The sequence below is a fragment of the Nycticebus coucang genome, chromosome 3 (assembly GCF_027406575.1).
Source record: "Nycticebus coucang isolate mNycCou1 chromosome 3, mNycCou1.pri, whole genome shotgun sequence".
Lineage (NCBI taxonomy): Eukaryota > Metazoa > Chordata > Mammalia > Primates > Lorisidae > Nycticebus > Nycticebus coucang.
The window spans coordinates 121,309,476-121,329,241 of record NC_069782.1 but is presented as its reverse complement, the minus strand read 5'-3'; the positions used below and the strand labels follow the sequence as shown (position 1 = coordinate 121,329,241).

The window sequence follows — 19,766 nt, the reverse complement described above, 5'->3', positions numbered from 1 at the left end:
TAATCCCAGGTACTTGGGAGGCTGAGGCAAGAGAATCACGTGAGCCCAAGAGTTTCAGGTTGCTGTCAGCTATGATACTACAACATTCAACTGGTGGTGTGACAAAGTGAGGCTTTGTCTCAAAAAAAAAAAAAAAGAGGGAGGGGAGGGGGAGGAGTCTACTACAACTTTTAGCTAACAGTGCTTAAGCTTCTATCTCTGTAGAATCTGTTACCAAAAATCCAGTTCAGGCCAGCACGTTGGTTGATATATATAATCCTAGCACTCTGGGATCCTCCCACTCTGGAAGTGGGAGGATTACTTGAGCTCAGGAGTTTGAGAGTAGCCTGAGCAAAGCAAGACCCCATCTCTACTAAAAATAGAAAAAATTAGCCAGGCGTGGTGGTACACACCTGTACTTCCAGCTACTCAGGAAGTTGAGACAGGAAGATGGCTTAAGCCCAGCAGTTTAAGGTTCCTATGAGTAAAGCTAAGGCTACAGAACTGCAGCTTGGGCAATAGTGAGAGACTCTGTCTCAAAATAAAAAATAAAATCAGTTTAAAGACACTAAATTTTGGTGGCACTACACAGCAATGAGCAGAAATAAGCACAACATTTTTTAAAAATTACAATTACGTAAGCAAAATAAAGCAAACCCTTTGTATTATTACTTGTAATCAAACAACCAAACGTTTTACCTACAGGTTGTTTGTTTACAAGGGCTGCTGCAGTTGGGGTGTAATCCAAATCTTCATCATTGAAGAGTTCTTCAGTACTCATTCCAATTGCTTCTCCCATATTAAGGCCAAGTTTCTTCTGTAATAGTTTTCGTTGGCGTGCTATCCTCTCTTTAGGATCCACTTCACCTTTAAACAGGAACGAAATATATTTCCTCTACAGTTCAGAAGTTTTCTAACACATGCGGATCAGACTCCATCATAATAAAAGAACTTCTAAACACCCCCTTACCTATAAAACAAGCTACACTCAGAATAATCTCTGAATATCCCATAAATTCTATTACCCAATCATGATTGGAAAATGTTCTAGCTAATGAAAGTCTAGATTTTATTCTGATTTCTGCACGTATTTCCAGCATAATACAAAGTACTCAATCTAAAGAACAAGGAGAAAAAAAAAGATTTAAAGAAATAAAAACTCAAATATGAAGTTAAGAAAACAATTTAGTTTATAAAAGTAACAAAAAGAAACTTTACAGCTTGGCGCCCATGCTCAGTGGTTAGGCCACCAGCCACATACACCGGGGCTGGCGCCTGTAGTCCCAGTTACTTGGGAGGCTGAGGCAAGAGAATTGCTTAAGCCCAAGAATTGGTGGTTGCTGTGAGCTGTGACGCCACAGCACTCTACCCAGGGCAACATAGTGAGACTGTCTCAAAAAAAAAAAAAAAAAAAAAAACCAACAAAAAAACAAAAGAAAGAAAATTTAAAACTTGTTGTTAAAACCATATAAAATATGGTAAAAGAAATTAAAGATCTAAATAAATGTAGCTCACAGGCTAGGGCACCAGCCACATACACCAGAGCTGGTGGGTTCAAATCCAGCCTGGACTGCCAAACAATTACAACTACAACCAAAAAATAGCCAGGCGTTGTAGTGGGCACCTATAGTCCCAGCTACTTAGGAGGCTGAGGCAAGAGAATCGCATGAGCCCAAAAGTTTGAGCACCAGACCACTCTACCCAGGGAAACATAATGAGACTGTCTCAAAAAAAAAAAAAAAAAAAAAGAAAGAAAATCTAAATGAAGACACATTCAATATTTACACATCAATCATATTGTTAAGATATTGATATTTCCCAAATTGATACACAGATTCAACTCAATTGTTATCAAACTCCCAGCTGGCTTTTTTTTTTCTTTTTGCAGACATCGACAGACTGAGTCTAAAAGTCATATGGAAATGAACAAACCCAGAATAGCCAAAATAATCCTGAAGAAGCAATACTGTTAAAAGATCCACATTGTCTAAAGTGATGTACAGAATCAATGCAATTCTCAAAATACCAATGTCATTTTTTCACAGCTCTAGAAAAAGACAATACTAAACTTTACATGGAAACCAAAAGAGAGCTCCAAAACCCAAAGCAATCCTGAGCAAAATGAACAAATCTGGAGGCATCACACTACAGGACTTCAAATTATACTACAAGGCTATAGTAACCAAAACAGTATTATGCCAGTATAAAGGTAAATACAGAGAGGATGGAAACAGAGAATCCAGAAATAAAATCATACTACGTAAAGTTATAACTGATTTTCAACAAAGCAGACAAAAACATACACTGAGGAAAGAACCCCCCCATTCAATAAATAATGCTGGGAAAACAGGATGCAAAAGAATTAAAACTGGAGAATCCCTCTCTCTCATCGTATACAAAAGTTAACTGAAGATGGATAACAATTTAAATATAAAACCTGAAACCATAAAAATTCTAGAAGATAATGTAGGAAAACTCTTCTGGACCCTGGCCTAGGCAAAGAACTCATGACTAAGAGTGTAAAAGCAAATACGACAACAAAAGTAAGTAAACAGGCTCAGCACCTGTAGCTCAAGTGGCTAAGGCACCGGCCACATACACCAGAGCTGGAGGGTTTGAATCCAGCCCGGGCCCGCCAAACAACAATGACAACTACAACAAAAAAATAGCCGGGCGTTGTGGCGGGCACCTGTAATCCCAGCTACTCAGGAGCCTGAGGCAAGAGAATCTCTTAAACAGCTACTGGGGAGGCAACAGGACAGAGCATCGCCAGAAGAAGCATTGGAAAAAAAAAAGAAGAAAAGAAAATGAACAACAAAGAAAAGAGTACTTTGAAAGAAGAATGATGAACAAGCAAGCTGAAATTAAAAATAAAAAGAAAATTAAAAAAAAAAGTGGCTGAAAGACACGAACAGATTTTTTTCAAAAGAAGATAAACAATGTTCAACATCACTAATCATGGTAAATTAAAACCACAAGATACCACTTTTCCCCTGTCAGAATGGCCATTATTAAAAAGTCAAAAAAAGGGCTTGGTGCCCCTAGCTCTATCAGTGGTTGGGGCACCGGCCATATGCACAGGGGCTGGTGAGTTCAAACTCAGCCCAGGCCTGCTAAACAACGACAACAAAAAAAATAGCCAGGCGTTGTGGTGGGCACCTGTAGTCCCAGCTACTTAGGAGGCTGAGCCAAGAGAATTGCTTAAGTCCAAGAGTTTGAGGTTGCTGTGAACTGTGACACCACAGGACTCTACGGAGTGGAACATAGTGAGACTTTGTCGTCAAAAAAAAAAAAAAGTCAAAAAATGATAGAGGTTGGCATGAATGTGGTGAAAAAGGAACACTTCTATCCTGCTGGTGGCAATGTAAACTAGTACACAGTACAACCTCTATGGAAATGGTATGAAGATTCCTCCAAGAAGTAAACCTACCACTCAATCCAGGAATCCCGCTATGGGGTATCTACCCAAAGAAAAAGAAGTCTTTCTATGAAAAAGACACCTGTGCCTGAATGTTTATCGTAGCACAATTCACAACTGCAAACATACGGAATCTACCTAAGTGCCCAAAAACTGACTGGATAAAGAAAATGTGGTGTGTGGCCAGCTGTGGTGGCTCATGCCTTTGATCCTAGCACTCTGGGAGACAGAGATGGATGGATTGCTTGAGCTCAGGAGTTTGAGACCAGCCTGAGCAAGAGCAACACCAAGACCCCATCTCTACTAAAGACAGAAAAACTAGCTGGGCACAGTGGCGCATGCTTATAGTCCCAGCTACTTGGGAGGCTAAGATAAGAGGACTGCTCAAGCCCAAGAGTTTGAGGTTGCTGTGAGCTATGACGACACCATGGCACTCTACTCAGGGCAGCAGAGTGAGACTGTCTCCAAAACAAGAAAGAAAGAAAATGTGATGTGTATATATACACAAATATACAGAGGGTATAAATTTATACACGGTTTAAGAAAGAAAAAACTGTATTTAAACTTGTTAATACTCAGTATTTACAATAACAAAAGATGAACATAAATCACATCTGAACACTTCTTACAATTGCAGAAGTCAAACATGACTTGAATATTACAATTTTAACAGTTTTTTCCCTTTCTTAAAATGTATGTACATGTTTTTGGCATTCTCTGTATACACATACACACTATGGAGTACTACCCAACCATAAAAAGGAATAACATAATGTCTTCTGCAGCAACTTGGATGGAACTTAGAAGAGCATTATCCTAAGTGAAACACCTCAGGAATGGAAACAAATACCACGTTCTCACAAGTGGGAGCTAAACATACTCACGAATATGACCATACATTGGTATAATGTACACTGAAAACTAAAAAAGGGAAGGCTGAGGAGGTTTGAGGGATAAAAATCTACCTATCAGGTACAATGTACACTATTTTGGTGACAGGTACATTGAAAAACCTGACTTCAGCATTCCACTATTCACACATGTTACAAAAAACACTTGTGCCCTCTAAATCCACTAGTAAAAAAAAAAAGACAACAACGGCTCAGCGCCTATGGCTCAAGCGGCTAAGGCGCCAGCCACATACACCTGAGCTGGCAGGTTCGAATCTAGCCGGGGCCTGCCAAACAACAATTACAGCTGCAACCAAAACACAGCCAGGCATTGTGGTGGGCGCCTGTGGTCCCAGCTCCTGGGGAGACCGAGGGAGGAGAATTGCTTATGCCCAGGAGTTAGAGGTTGCTGTAAGCAGTGATGCCACAGCACTCTACCCAGGGCGACGGCTTGAGGCTCGGCCTTGAAAAAAAATAAAAATAAAATAAAATAATAAATAACCCAACTAGATCTTTTAACAGAAGCCATACTAAGAAAGAGGGAATGTTTAAAATATAAACAAATTTGTTAAAAAAAATATTTGTTTAAAATATAAACAAATTAAAAATCATTTCAAGATTAACTTAATCAGACAGGGTCTGAATAGTGCTTCATTTAATTAGTGACAAGATGCTGTTCTGTTTTGGTTTTTAGCCAAAAAGGCAATGTATTTATATAGAATTCCATTAAAAGTATAAAGTTTTTTTCTATTTCAGGCCACAATCTTAGAATGCCCAAAACATTTATTTTACTTTATAGACAGATAGATTCTGTAAATTTGGGGGACAATTACCTATCCAAGTTTTATATTTTACTTTTAGCTTTTGCTTTGGACACCAGCATGAATAGATCCAACAAAACATGTGATAAAAATAAAATGATCACAAAATCTCTCAAATGTCCAGAATTGTGAAAACATTACCATTACCACAATCTGTACTAATCCTAATTTTAAAATCTGAGCTCTTAGATAACACTTTATAATTCTGATATTATATAATTATCAATTAAAATGATACATCTAGGGACGGCACCTGTGGCTCAAAGGGGTAGGGCACTGGCCCCATATGCCAGAGGTGGCGAGTTCAAACCCAGCCCCGGCCAGAAACTGCAAAAAATAAATAAATAAATGGTACATTACATAGTACATACTCACAGGGAAAAAAATTCTCACTTTAGATCAAATATTACTGATTACCTTTACCATACCCCCAAACTTCAGTCAATTTACATTTCATGACATGTTAGATTATTCATGACTGATGAATAGTGACAAATTAGCTTGAAAACACACATAAATTTCAGACTTTCCCTGTAAGACTACTACATACCTGATTTTTCATCCTGGACTTCAAATTCTGCACCAGCAGACCCCAAGAGTGATGCACCATGTTGTAACAATCTACATATATCAAATCTGTCAAAATTCAATCGATCTGTAGTAGATGAATCTTCCATAGAACTTTCTGAAGTAGGTTCTAGATAAGGTTTTAGAATATTAATTTGACCATATTAATTTCAGTGGAATAAAAGAAAACAGTTTATCAATACTTGGAGCGTGGGGGTAATATTTTAAGAAAAGTAACAGTGGAGGAAGTGGAAAAGCTATTTGGATTTATTTATGATCAGTTCTTAGTTATCTGTGAATAAATTATTAAACTGGTTGCTCCACTTCAACAAACCATGAGAATGTTAATGGGTGTATGTGTAACTATTTCCAACCATGAAAGCACAATTACATTTAGAAATGCATCCCCATGTTAAAATGTATATATTAAATATCATGCTACTTCCATTTATTGTTAAAAAGTTTAAAAACACTGAGATAACAGCATGAATTTATTATAGTGCTAAATTAGAAGATAAAAATATTCATAGAACTTATTCATCATGAGCAGCGTTAAGCATCATCCCTCCCTGTATGTGAGGAATGGCTTGGCCACAACGTAACAATGCATTCAATAGGACTCACTTCCCATACTCCCAGCAAATAATAATATCCTAAACAAATCGCTAAACTTATACAAAGGGTGCCAAATAAATGCATACAGATTTTAAGGAAGGAAAAAACTGTTAAAATTGTAATACAGCTCACAACAGAAGATGACTACAAATCACATTTGACTTCTACAATTATAAAAGATGTTCCAAGCGGCTATTATCAGCATCCAGACATTTCTCATTATGGTGAACTATTACTTGAGCATTGTTGCAAGGCCTTCTGGATCTTCCCATGTGCACGTTACACACAGTACCGTGTGTCTCAAACATATCCTGAATTCATGCAATTGTTAGGCCTGCTGGAGGTTCTGTTGCATACCCGTGCTTCCAAACCACTTCAAAAAGATCTTGCACTCCTTGAACAACCACCATGCTTCTGCCATTTTCTTTGTCTTGGCTGTTGCATGGAGATGTGAGCGTTCTTTTGATTAATATCATCTTTTGCATGAGTAACATACTACACATTTGTACCGTAATTCAATTCAACTTTGAAAAGTAATACATAGATAACAGCTCTTAAAATTATGTATGCATTTTTGGCATCCCCGGTACAACCATCTGAGGTCTAAAAATATTTATAAAATGTTCTGTATTCCTCCCCCAAAAGGTTATATCATTGTAAATGTTAAAATATACTGTAGTTGCTCACTGATTTAATAGTTTGTTTGGCTGGCACTTCCATGTAATTTATCTGTAAACTAAAGTATAATTGCTTAAGTTAAATTAAAGAGAACTATTATGAATGTTTTAAGTTTTCTATTAATGACAAGCAATTTTGCTAAAAATTTTAATAATAGTATAATTAATTCTACAAGATTTAAAAAATGAATCAGTTGTAGTATTTCTATATATCAAAATAAGCAGAGAAAAAAGGCTCTTTTCGGGCGGCGCCTGTGGCTCAGTGAATAGGGCACCGGCCCCATATGCCAAGGGTGGCGGGTTCAAACCCAGCCCCAGCCAAACTGCAACAAAAAAATAGCCGGGCGTTGTGGCGGGCGCCTGTAGTCCCAGCTGCTCGGGAGACTGAGGCAAGAGAATCGCGTAAGCCCAAGAGTTAGAGGTTGCTGTGAGCCGTGTGACGCCACGGCACTCTACCCGAGGGCGGTACAGTGAGACTCTGTCTCTACAAAAAAAAAAAAAAAAAAAAAAGGCTCTTTTCTAAAATAAGTCATAACTTCTTCTGGTCACACATTCATCTAATTTGATGAGAGAAGATAAATTAATACAATAACTCAAAGTAACAGGTGCCACCAAATAAAAGCAAAAATTTTAGGCAAGGTAAGCCTGATGGTAAAAGTGATGGTACGGGTTAAAAATGACTCTTGTGGGAGGCGCCTGTGGCTCAAGGAGTAGGGCACCAGTCCCATATGCCAGAGGTGGCGGATTCAAACCCAGCCCCGGCCAAAAAAAAAACCACAAAAAAAAAAAAAAAAAAATGACTCTTGTACCATATTAAATTTTGACTTAATTTAAATGTACACCTTTACAACTTTCAAAAGCTTTGTTTTTAAATGTTGTTATAGGTAATCGGAAAAAAATTTTTCCACTACAAGACATCTAAAGGGCACATAAAAAAACTGAAGACTTGGCCAGGCATGGTGGCTCACACCTATAATCCCAGCACTTTGGAAGGCCAAGGCAGGAGGCGAGCTTAAGGCCAAGAGTTTGAGACCAGCCTGAGCAACACAGCAAGACACCAGCTCCGTACACACACAAATATAACACTAAAGACTTATCACTCCAAATATCCATATATAATTATGCTTAAATTTAGAAAACAACTACATTATATTATTCTCCCAGCAACATGCAGAAAAAAATAGAAGGTTTCAAATATTTACACTGTATTGATTTAACTTCTTTTTTAAACATAAATATCTATAAATCAAACATACCGTAAAATTAAGAATTTAAAATACACATAGAATGTTTATCTGGCAATTTTTTAAGTGGGAAAATCAACTTATTCAATATCATTTATTATAATTTTTTTTTTTTTTTGCATTTTTTGGCCAGCACTGGGTTTGAACCCGGCACCTGCGGTGTATGGGATTGGAGCCCTACTCCTTTGAGCCAGAGGCACCACCCCCAATATCATTTCTTGACAAGACCATGCACAAAAATTAAGCCTTTAAATTAAAATTATTAAAATATAAAATGTATATTATGCTCAAATCTATAGTTAAAAGCACCTTGTTTGGTTCTTGGCACTGGATTCCACTCAGGTACATTTTTCACTATAGCTTCGACAGCTTGTCCTGCTGCAATCCGGGTATCCCAATTTGCACTCCTTAAATATATCAATACCTTAAAAATTATAAAAGTTATATATAAAAAAAATTGTTTGCTCAAGGCGGCCAGAACAGAGAAATACAAATTTACTTCCTATTAATTTATAACTTAGCAGGCCTCCAAACATGTTATAAATGTTACAATATTAAAATCATTTATAAGAGTCTATCATTCGTAGAAAATATCACTACCCCCTTACAAAGCAGAAATAAGAAACTTTTAATAAAAATATTCTGGTGTGTTTTAAGAAAAATATAGTTAATATATTAAAAAGCAAAGTATACATTTTTATTAAGTCCCATTACTTAATACAAAGAGAATTAAAAGTTAAAAATCAACTGTGTTTCTACATCTTAATCCGAAAGTGAAATTAAGAAAGAATGTCATTTCCAATAGTATCAAAATGTAGAAAATGAGAGAAAGGAAAGCGCAAAGACCATCTGCCACCACCAGCGCAGCCATGCCGGAGCCGCGAGGAGCCCGGGGCCGCTGCCCCCTCTCTCCTTCCCTCAGTCGGTCGTCCGCATCCTCGGACCTATTACAACAATTATTTAAAACATGGTGGATTACTATGATGCTCTAGGCATGCAGAGACATGCTTCAGCCAAGGATATTAAAAAGGTGTACCGAAAACTGGCACTAAAGTGGCACCCAGATAAAAACCCTGAGAATAAAGAAGAAGCAGAGAGAAAATTCAAACAAGTAGCTGAGGCGTATGAGGTGTTGTCAGATCCTAAAAAGCGGGACATCTATGACAAATATGGCAAAGAAGGATTAAATGGTGGAGGAGGTGGAAGTCATTTGGACAATCCATTTGATTATGGCTTCACATTCCGTAAGCCTGAGGATGTCTTCAGGGAATTTTTTGGTGGAAGGGACCCCTTTAGATTTGACTTCTTTGAAGACCCATTTGAGGACTTTATTGGGAATCAGAGGGGTCTCCGAGGAAGCAGAAACCAAGGAACAGGGTCGTTTTTCTCTGGCTTCAGTGGATTTCCACCTTTTGGAAGTAGATTTTCTTCTTTTAATACAGGATTTTCTGTGGGATTTCCTGCAAGATTTTCTTCATTTGGGTCGCTAGATCACGGGGGTCTCACTTCGTTCTCTCCACATCATTTGGTGGTAGTGGGATGGGCAACTTCAAGTCTGTATCGACTTCTACAAAAATAGTTAATGGCAGAAAGAGCACTACAAAGAGAATCGTGGAGAATGGTCAAGAAAGAGTGGAAGTTGAGGAAGACGGGCAGCTCAAGTCCCTGACAATAAATGGTAAGGAGCAGCTGCACTTGCATAACAAGTGACTCAACCCACGCATTTAACAGAAATGCTAACTATAACAAGCACCATTTGAGGATTAACAGGAACTTTTTTTGAAGATTTCAAATGAACTCGACTTTCAGTATCACTGTACCTAATCTGAGTATTTATAAACAGCTCATTGGAGCCATATTTGTCATAGACTTTTGAGTTTATTGTTGGGACCACATAATAGGACCATTTATTTGTCTTTAAAATTGTTATAAATTTCTGTATGCACTTTGCTTTTTTATTAAACATACTCCAGGTGAGCCCCGACACCTCAGTAGTGGTAGAACAGTGTGTGCACTAACACCAGCATGGACCTGCTTTTCCATTGTGTCTGAAACGTGAGCCAAGTAGCGTCAGCCTGCTGTGAAGTTAGCACTGCAGGATGAACCTTCTACAGAATTAATTTCAGTTTTTTTCAGTATTTAGTAGTGAAAGATATTAACACATTAATGTAAAAAAATTTCTGATTTACTATAAGGATGTTTTCTAGCTGTGCATGAATGCTGGCATCTTAGTAAGTTTTGACAGTTGTTTAAATATGTAATGTTAAGCTAGGTTTAAAAAGTAAAGCTGGTATACTGGGTCTCTGTCATTTGCTTTAAAAAAAAAATAAATGCGAATGTCTTTGGTGCAAAAAAAATGTAGAAACTGCTTAAGAATACATTTAACAAAAGTGCAAGACCTGTACACTGAATACTACAAAACATTAAAATTACTATTGGACTGGAAGACTTAACATTTTTAAGATAAGAATATCCACTAAATTATAGATTCAACACATTTCCTATCAAAACCCCTGCTGGCTTTTTTGCAGAAATGAACAAGTTGATCCTAAAATTCATATGGAAATGCAAGAGACCCAGAATCACCAAGAAAATATTGAAGAAAAATAATATAGTTGGTAGACTCACACTTCTTAAAAATGTTTTTTAGAGATGAGATCTCACTGTGCTGCCCAGGTTGGAATGCAATGGCTACTATTCATAGCCATAATCATAGTGCACCACAGCCTTGAACTCTTGGGCCCAAGCAATCCTCCTGACTCAGCCTACTAAATAGCTGCTGGTACTACAGATGCATGCTACTATGCCAGATAACTCACACTTTCTGATTTTTTTTTTTCTTTCTTTTTTTTTTTTGAGAGGGAGAGAGAGTCTTACTCTGGGCTCAAGTAATCCTCATGCCTCAGCTTCCCGAGCAGTCAGCACCATAGGCACCCACTACAATGTCTGGCTAGTTTTTTCTATTTTTAGTAGAGATAGGGTCTGGGTCTTGCTCTTGCTCTGGGTAGTCTTAAACTCCTGAGTTCAATCAATTCAGTCGCTTTGGGCTCCCACAGTGCTAGGATCACAGGCATGAGCCCCTGAGCCTGGCCTATTTTAAAACTTTCTGCTAAGAAATAGTACCCAAGACTTTGTAGTACTGACGAAAGATATACATATAGATCAGTGGAATTGAGTTCAGAAGTAACCTATGTCTATGGTCAACTGATTTTCAACAAGAGTACCAAGACAATTCAATGAGGAAATAATGGTCTTTTTAACAATGATGCCGGAACAATTGAATAGCCACATGCAAAAAAATGATGCTGAATAGCTACCTCAAATCATATACAAAAATTAACCCAAAAAATGAACCATAAACCTAAAAGCAAGAGTTAAAACTATAAAACTTCTAGAAGAAAATATAGGAGTAAATCTTTGTGACCTTGACTTAGGCAACAGTTTCTTAGATATGATACCAAAAGCACAAGTGCTCTTCAATAGAGTAAAAAGACAGCCCATAGACAAGAAGATATTTCCAAATCATATACCTGATACAAGACTTTGTATCCAGACTATAGGAAAATAGCTCTTACAACTCATAATAAAATGACAAATAATCCAATTTAAAAATGGGTAAAGGGGCGGTGCCTGTGGCTCAGTGAGTAGGGCACCAGCCCCATATACTAAGGATGGCGGGTTCAAACCCAGCCCCAGCCAAACTGGGCAACAAAAAACCCCAGCAACAAAAAAATAGCCAGCATTGTGGCAGGTGCCTATAGTCCCAGCTACTCGGGAGGCTGAGGCAAGAGAATCGCCTCTAAGAGCTGGAGGTTGCTGTGAGCTGTGATGCTACAGCACTCTACTGAAGGTGACAGAGTGAGACTCTGTCTCTAAAACTAAATAAATAACATTAAGGAACCAGAAGCTGTTCATCTTTCTGCTGTGCAGTCCTTTTAATGTCGGTAATATCTCCCTTTATTGTCATAAGGACAAAGAGGCTGCCACAGCCCTAAGTGCCATTTCCACATTACATGACAGCACCTAGTAAAAGAAGAGGGGAGAGGAAACACATGTCCTTGGCTTCTGACCAGGGTTTGTTTCCCAACCTGTTGGAATGAATGCCCAATAGGCTGCTACACTTTATGAGAAATAAAGCTGTCCCTAAAAAAAATAAATAGATACATACATAAATAAATAAATACATAAAACTGGGCAAGGGATCTAAATAGATATTTCTCCAAAGAAGAGAATGAAAACATACTTCCAAATAAAAATTTGCACATACATGTTCTTTGCAGCATTTTTCATAATACACTAGCCAAAAAGTAGAAATATAAATGTTTATCAACTGATAAATGAATAACATATGGTATAAATGTACAGTATATCCATAGCTATAAAATGATTATTTGGAAATACAAATAAAGTAATGATACATGCCACAATATAAAAACATTATTTTCAGTGAAAGAAACTAGTCACAAGAGTCACAAATAGGTAGGCAACTCTAAATACAAAGTTAGATTAGTGTTGACCAGGACAAGGAATGAGAGAGGGAGGAATGGAGAGTGACTGCTAACTAGTATGAGGTTTCTTTTTGTGGTGATAAAAATGTTTTGTTTTTGAGACAGTCTCACTCTGTTGCCCTAGGTAGAGTGCCATTGCATCACAGCTCAAAGTAACCTCAAACTCTTGCACACAAAACTGATCCTCTTGTCTCAGCCTTCTGAGTAGCTGGGACTACAGGAATCCACCACAATGCTCAGCTAGTTTTTCTATTCTTAGTAGGGATGGGGTCTCACTCTTGTTCAGACTGGTCTCAAACTCCTGGGCTCAAACAATCCACTCATCTCGGCCTCCCAGAGTGCCTGAATTACAGGTGTGAGACACCATGCCCAGCTGATAAAAATGTTTTAAAATTAAACTGTAATGATGGTTGTTGCACACTATGGTAATATATTAAATATCACTGAATTGAACACTTATGGGATGTAAATTATATTTCAATAAAGCTGCTTAAAACACACCCATAAATCAAAAGGCAACAGGAAAACATTTGGGGCAGAGAAAAGAGGAAGTGAGACAAGACAGTGCTAAAAGATAAACTTTGCCTCTTTTGGAATGATCTGATGGCAGCCAATGTGCTGAGGTCTGAGTTAAGAGGACCAGAACTCACTTGGAAGGCTTTGCTTAGTTCTGTACAGATTACTCCTGTTCATTGTTTCCACTTTCAGGTCATTCTGTTCTGTTTCTTTCCTTAGGATGAGGAGAAGAAATGTGTATGTTTCTCTATGTCCCCACCTTATACATGAATATAATGTTGCCTAATACGCATTGTTCTTTACTCTGAGAATGTGGAGCCAGCCCACAGGTATCAAGTCACTGTCTCTCCGTCTGTATCTTAGTTAGAAAGTCCTGAAAATATCTAAGTTAGCCCTTGTGGTAGCAAACATACAGTGTAGCTTTGTATGTTGAGAAAGGGTGTAGAAGGCATATTTATACACATTAAGGAGGGACGAATGAGAATAAAGGGGATAAGACTGAGGGAAGAAAGGTATCTTGGAGCTTCCAATGTCTGGGCAATCATATTGCTCCCTCACTCTATCTTCTATCCGCCTCTCCCCTAACCCCCCCCCAAAAAACAGTCCTGCTTGGCTCGGCACCTGTAGTTCAGCGGCTAGGGCACTAGCCACGCAGCATGGCTGGCAGGTTTGAATCCAGCCCAGCCTGCCAAACAACAACAACTACAACAAAAAAATAGCCAGGTGTTGTGGCAGACACCTGTAGTCCCAGCTACTTGGGAGGCTGAGGTAAGAGAATTGCTTAAGCCCAAGAGTTTGAGGTTGCTGTGAGCTGCTACACCACAGCACTCTACCCAGGGGGACAGCTTGAAACTGTCTCAAAAAATAAAAACAAACAAAAAATACACTTCTGCTTTGCTTTTCATGCCAGGGAATTAAATACATGAAATTTGCCACTTACTACCATGCAATGTAATTCAGCAAGCCCACAGAGTTCAATAAAAATACAGTAAAAAATACAACTATTGCTTAAGGAAGAATGTGACAGAGGATTATGAAAACACTGATCCACCAAAGCGGAAAGCCTCCACATTCAAACAGTTGATAACTAAACATGTAATATGACATCTAGCTTGTCATACATTTCCATCATTGCCCATGAGTACTCATCCATTTGAAGACTACCAGCTATGATATAATTGTTAGCCATTAAGAACAAGTTAGACCACTAACAAACCAGATTAACAACTTAGTTCATTACCAAATTGGGACAGATTCAAATTTGTAACACAAGCAAAAGATTCCATATTGTCAAAACCCTTAAACAATTAAACTGGATTCAAAAAAAAAAAATCTTTATTCTGTAACAAAAAATAAGTAACAGCAAAAACTTTAAAAATAATTAGGGAAAAATTAAAATAATTTGGAGATCACAAATTACTTAGATGATTTTTACCTTTACTTTTGTGCTTTCACCAGGACAAGCTTTACAACTGTATTGTACTAAAAGAAAAAGAGTTCTTACTTTAGATAGAAGATTATTTAGTTCATGAGGATGAAGCTTCACCACTTCTCCAAGTTGCTGCGCAGCAGCTTTTCTTGTAACTGGAGTAGTACCAGTATCCAATAAAATAAATAGACGATCAAGCCTAAAATAACAAAAATATAATGGTTATTCTGAAATGTGTTTAAGTTTGAGTCAATGAATGTATTGAGCAGATGCTATGAACAAAAACCTATGCTAACTAGGTCAACTGAAATAAGCCAGACACAGAAAGATTAATATTACAAGTTTTCACTCATACATGGAAGCTCAAAAAAGTCGATCTCATAGAAATATAGAGTGGTTACCAAAGGCTGGGAGGGAGGTAGTGGGGGGATATGGAGGGCTGGTTAATGGTTATAACAAAATTATACCTAGACAGGAAAAATAAGTTCTAACATCCTATACCACTGTAGGGTAACTATAGTTAACAATTTATTGTATTATTATTTTTTTTTTTTTTAAAGAGAGACAGAGTCTTACTTTGTTGCCCTCAGTAGAGTGCCATAACATCACAGCTCACAGCAACCTTCAGCTCTTGGGCTTAGGTGATTCTCTTGCCTCAACCTCCCGAGTAGCTGGGACTACAGGGGCCTGCCACAACGCCAGGTTACTTTTTTTTTTGCAGTTTGGCTGAGGCCGGGTTCGAAACCACCACCCTCGGTATATGGGGCCAGCACCCTACTTACCTAGCCACAGGCACTGCCCAATTTATTGTTTATTTTCAACCATTTATTATAAATAAATTTATTTACTATTCAAAGAATGACAAATGTTTGAGGTAATGGATATGCTAAAACCCTGACTTGATCATTACACTGTATAGATATATTGAAATATCACACTATACCTAATAAAAGCATTCAATTATGTGTCAATTTAAAATAATAAACAGTTACAAAAAAAAAAAAAAAAAGAACCCACGCTAGGGCTGCAGAAGACGCCTAATCTCTACTGTCCAGGAGGAACCTGCTATGAGGGTCGGGAGGTTCAGGTAAGACAAGTACATAAATAATGTAATATAGGGTATGATAACATAGGGTGTCAGAAAAGAATTACAAAGTGCTTTAAGGAGTGTGAAAGCAGGGAGCAAATACTGTATCTCCAACTGTGTAGTACTGAAAAGGCTTCAGAAAATAAATGGTAGATGTGATGCATCTTACTGGTAGAAAAGGATTTCAATACTGGTAGAGATGAGTTAGGCAAAAGGAAAGAAACGCCTAGAAGAAGAAGGAAAACAAGAGCACAGAGGGTATACTTAGGGAAGTGAATAACAACATAGCTTGGTTCTAATTCAGAGTACACTTAAGAGAACAGTCAGAGATACAGCTACAAAAGCTGGTAGAGGCTTATTGTGTAGACCTTTGACAGCGCAGTACACCACAATGGTGGTGAGTGAAGAAAAGTGATGAGACTAATATACAAAAAGAAAAAGTAAGATAAAGAAAAAAAAGAAAATCATGAGACTACAGCTATGCTTTAGAAAGATTAATCTGGCAACAGTGTTAAATGTGAAGTCAAGTGGAAGGAAACTATATGGAATTTTTTTTCAATCTGGGAATTTTAGATCATAGTTTTGTTTTTTTTTGGAGACAGAGTCCTACTATGCTGCCCTCAGTAGAGTGCGGTGGCATCACAGCTCACAGCAACCTCAAACTCTTGGGCTTAACAGATTCTCTTGCCTCAGCCTCCCAAAGTGGCTGGGACTTCAAGTGCCCGCCACAACGGCCGCTATTTTTTGTTGCAGTTGTCATTGTTGTTTTAGCTGGCCCAGGCTGGGTTTGAACCTGCCAACTTTGTGTACATGACTGGCACTGTAACCACTGTGCTATAGGTGCCAAGCCTAGATCATAGTTTTGAACTTACAATCCTAGCAAGGAGAAAGAAGTTGGCAGAAAAGACACTGAAACAAAACACACGTGGTTTAGTAATTAAATGAAATGTCAGCAGGGGTCCTCAAACTTTTTAAACAGGGGGCCAGTTCACTGTCCCTCAGACCGTTGGAGGGCCGGACTATAGTTTAAAAAAAAAATTATAAACAAATTCCTATGCACAATGCACATATCTTATTTTGAAGTAAAAAAACAAAACGGGAACAAATACAATTACACCGCCTCATGTGGCCCGCGGGCCACAGTTTGAGGACCCCTGGTCAAGGGTGTTGAAAGGATTCTGAGATTTTGAATCTTAGAAAATCAACAGTCAGTAGGGCATGGTGATGCACACCTGTAGTCTCAGCTACCTGGGAGGCCAAGGCAAGCTTTCTTGAGCCCAGAGTTTGAGCAATGATTGTGCCACTGCGCTCCACCTGAGTGAAAGAGAGACACTCCATCTCTAGAAAAGATCAGTACAGCTAGGAGAGACACCAAACAGGCTAGTTAGAATAGAGATCTAAACTTTAGAAGAAAAGTTGAAGACTAAAGGTAAAGATATGGCAATAAATATGATCCCTGAGAAAAGAGTTTATAAAGTCATATAACATAATGGCACAAATTCCAGAGCCACAATGTCTCAGTTCAAATCCCAGTTCTGCCACTTACCCAATGAACAAAGTTCAGGATAAAATCACAATGTCTTACACTTGGAATAAGGTAGAGAAAGGGAAACTGTCACTATTTCTGGGATAAAGGAAAATTCTTAAGTCTGAGAGAGGCAAAGTCACAAGTAACTGCAACCATCTGTCCACATACTGTCCAGATGTAGCCCCCTCCCCCGCGCCCCCACTACACTACTAATCAGGCTCAATGAGGTAAAGTGAATGCCACAGGGAGTAAATGGAAGGGGCTTCCTATCTGGAACAAATGGATACTTTAAACAAGATGGAATAAGTATATAAACTGTGTCCAATCCCACACAAAGGGAATTAATTTAGTGAATATATCTCCAGATTGTATATAGTGAAGAAGGGGGGGAAAAAAGCAAGGTCCGGAAGCTAAGCATGAGCATTAAACATGAATAAACTGCAAAGAGGCTCACATTACTTCCGGGATTCTTTTCCTCACAAACAGCTAAAAAGTTACAAAGCAAAGCTCTGAAAGCTTTTATGAAGAAAAGATAAGCCTATAAGGAGTAAATGATATGAAATGAATATTTTTTTAAGGAGCAAACAGTAGCAGGCAGCGCCCATGGTTTAGTGGGTAGGGCGCCGGCCCCAGCCAAACTGCAACAAAAAATAGCCGGGCGTTGTGGCCGGTGCCTGTAGTCCCAGCTACTTGGGAAGCTGAGGCAAGAGAATAGCCTAAGCCCAGGAGCTGGAGGTTGCTGTGAGCTGTGTGATGCCATGGCACTCTACCGAGGGCAATAAAGTGAGACTCTGTCTCTACAAAAAAAAAAAAAAAAAAAAAAAGAAGCAAACAGTAGCAATGTAGTACTTATCAAAGTAGTCACCAAATCACTATAACTGGTAAGAAATACAACTAAAATACATCTTTTTCAGTCAAGGCTGAAGGTACTGTGAAACTTTTCAACTGCTTCAGAACAAAACACTACAGAGACAAAGTTCAAATTTTATATAGTTAAGCATATGCAAGAACATATTTTAAGAAAATTATTTTAGGAAATATAGCTAGTCACATGAAAAGAGTAATACAACATGGTTAACTTCCATAAGACTTGCAAAAATTAATTTTATACATACAACGATTGTGCAGACCTATCTCACCTTTTGACACTGTATTTCTCCTTACTCATTCAAGGCTATCTAAACACTTGCCTTTACCTAGCAGTTAACTGGTTTTTGCTTTAGGACTGGTACAGAGTAAATTAGAAATAACAGGACAAAAGGAAAAAAAATTGTTTCCTGACCTAGTTCTGTTTTAATACCACCCCTTTCCACCTTCATTCAATTATCCTTCCTCAAATCACTGTGTCATTATTAATCCATTCCCTTCTATCTTCTGATAGAAAAGCTCTCTGGGGCGGCGCCTGTGGCTCAGTCGGGAAGGCACCGGCCCCATATACCGAGGGTGACGGGTTCAAACCCGGCCCCGGCCAAACTGCAACCAAAAAATAGCCGGGCGTTGTGGCGGGTGCCTGTAGTCCCAGCTACTTGGGAGGCTGAGGCAAGAGAATCGCTTAAGCCCAGGAGTTGGAGGTTGCTGTGAGCTGTGTGAGGCCACAGCACTCTACGGAGGGCCATAAAGTGAGACTCTGTCTCTACAAAAAAAAAAAAAAAAAAAGAAAAGCTCTCTGGTTGGAAAACAAACTACTTTGATCTCCACCTTCTAGAATATTTTCCTTTTATGGCCAAACATCTTGAACAAGTATTTAAAATCACTTTTTACTTCATCATCTATTAAATTCACACAATTTAATCCTTATAAAACATGTTTCTATCGTCTACACCACTGAAATATCACACCTGAAGGTCGGCACTAAACTCTTAAACGCCAAATTCAAGAGTGCTTTCATAAAGTCAATTTTTCTTGACTCTTCTGTGACATCTGATACCACCAAGTACCCTATTCTTAAAATACTTTCCTTCTTAAGTTTTCAAATTGTATTACCCTGCTCTCTAAACTCTTCCTTCCTTGGATCTCCTATGCTTAACCACTCTTACTATGAACATCTCCCAGATTCAATCCTTGCTGCTCATCTCTCACCATTTTCTCCCTTGGGAAACTGTATACTATTATCTGTTTAAACTACATCCAGTACAAATATTCCCATATCTAGGCCATCTGGAAGCTCCAGTACCACTGGATCCAACTGCCTGGTGATCTTATTGCCAGATTAACTTCCTAAAACACCCTTTGATCAAATCACTACCTTACTCTCAAACAGTGGTTTTCAACCTTCCTGATGCTGTGATGTATTTTCATTGTTACAAAGAGGTCATGACCTACAGGTTGAGAGCCGCTGCTCTAAAACTTTCACTTGGCCCACCAGATAGTAATCTAAAACAAAAACGTTTTCTCCACAATATGGGTCTTTTTGTTTCCACAATTTTGTCTATACTTGTTTCCTCCACTTAGAATATCTTCTCAAAAAAAAAATAAATCAATAAATCA

The 19,766-nt window shown here is 38.3% G+C and overlaps 1 protein-coding gene and 1 pseudogene across 2 annotated transcripts in view; one reads left to right on the top strand and one right to left on the bottom strand.

Moving 5' to 3' along the window:
- Window positions 1-19,766, bottom strand: part of BTAF1 (B-TFIID TATA-box binding protein associated factor 1) — a 111,237-nt gene that overhangs the window by 79,842 nt on the left and 11,629 nt on the right. For both annotated transcript variants that reach the window (XM_053584603.1, XM_053584604.1), the window contains exons 2-5: window positions 14,740-14,863; window positions 8,521-8,635; window positions 5,659-5,805; window positions 683-846 (exon numbers count right to left, since the gene is read on the bottom strand). In XM_053584603.1, coding sequence (XP_053440578.1) covers window positions 683-846; window positions 5,659-5,805; window positions 8,521-8,635; window positions 14,740-14,863 — 550 coding nt within the window. The remainder of the gene's footprint in view (window positions 1-682; window positions 847-5,658; window positions 5,806-8,520; window positions 8,636-14,739; window positions 14,864-19,766) is intronic.
- Window positions 9,118-10,360, top strand: LOC128581585 (dnaJ homolog subfamily B member 6-like; annotated as a pseudogene).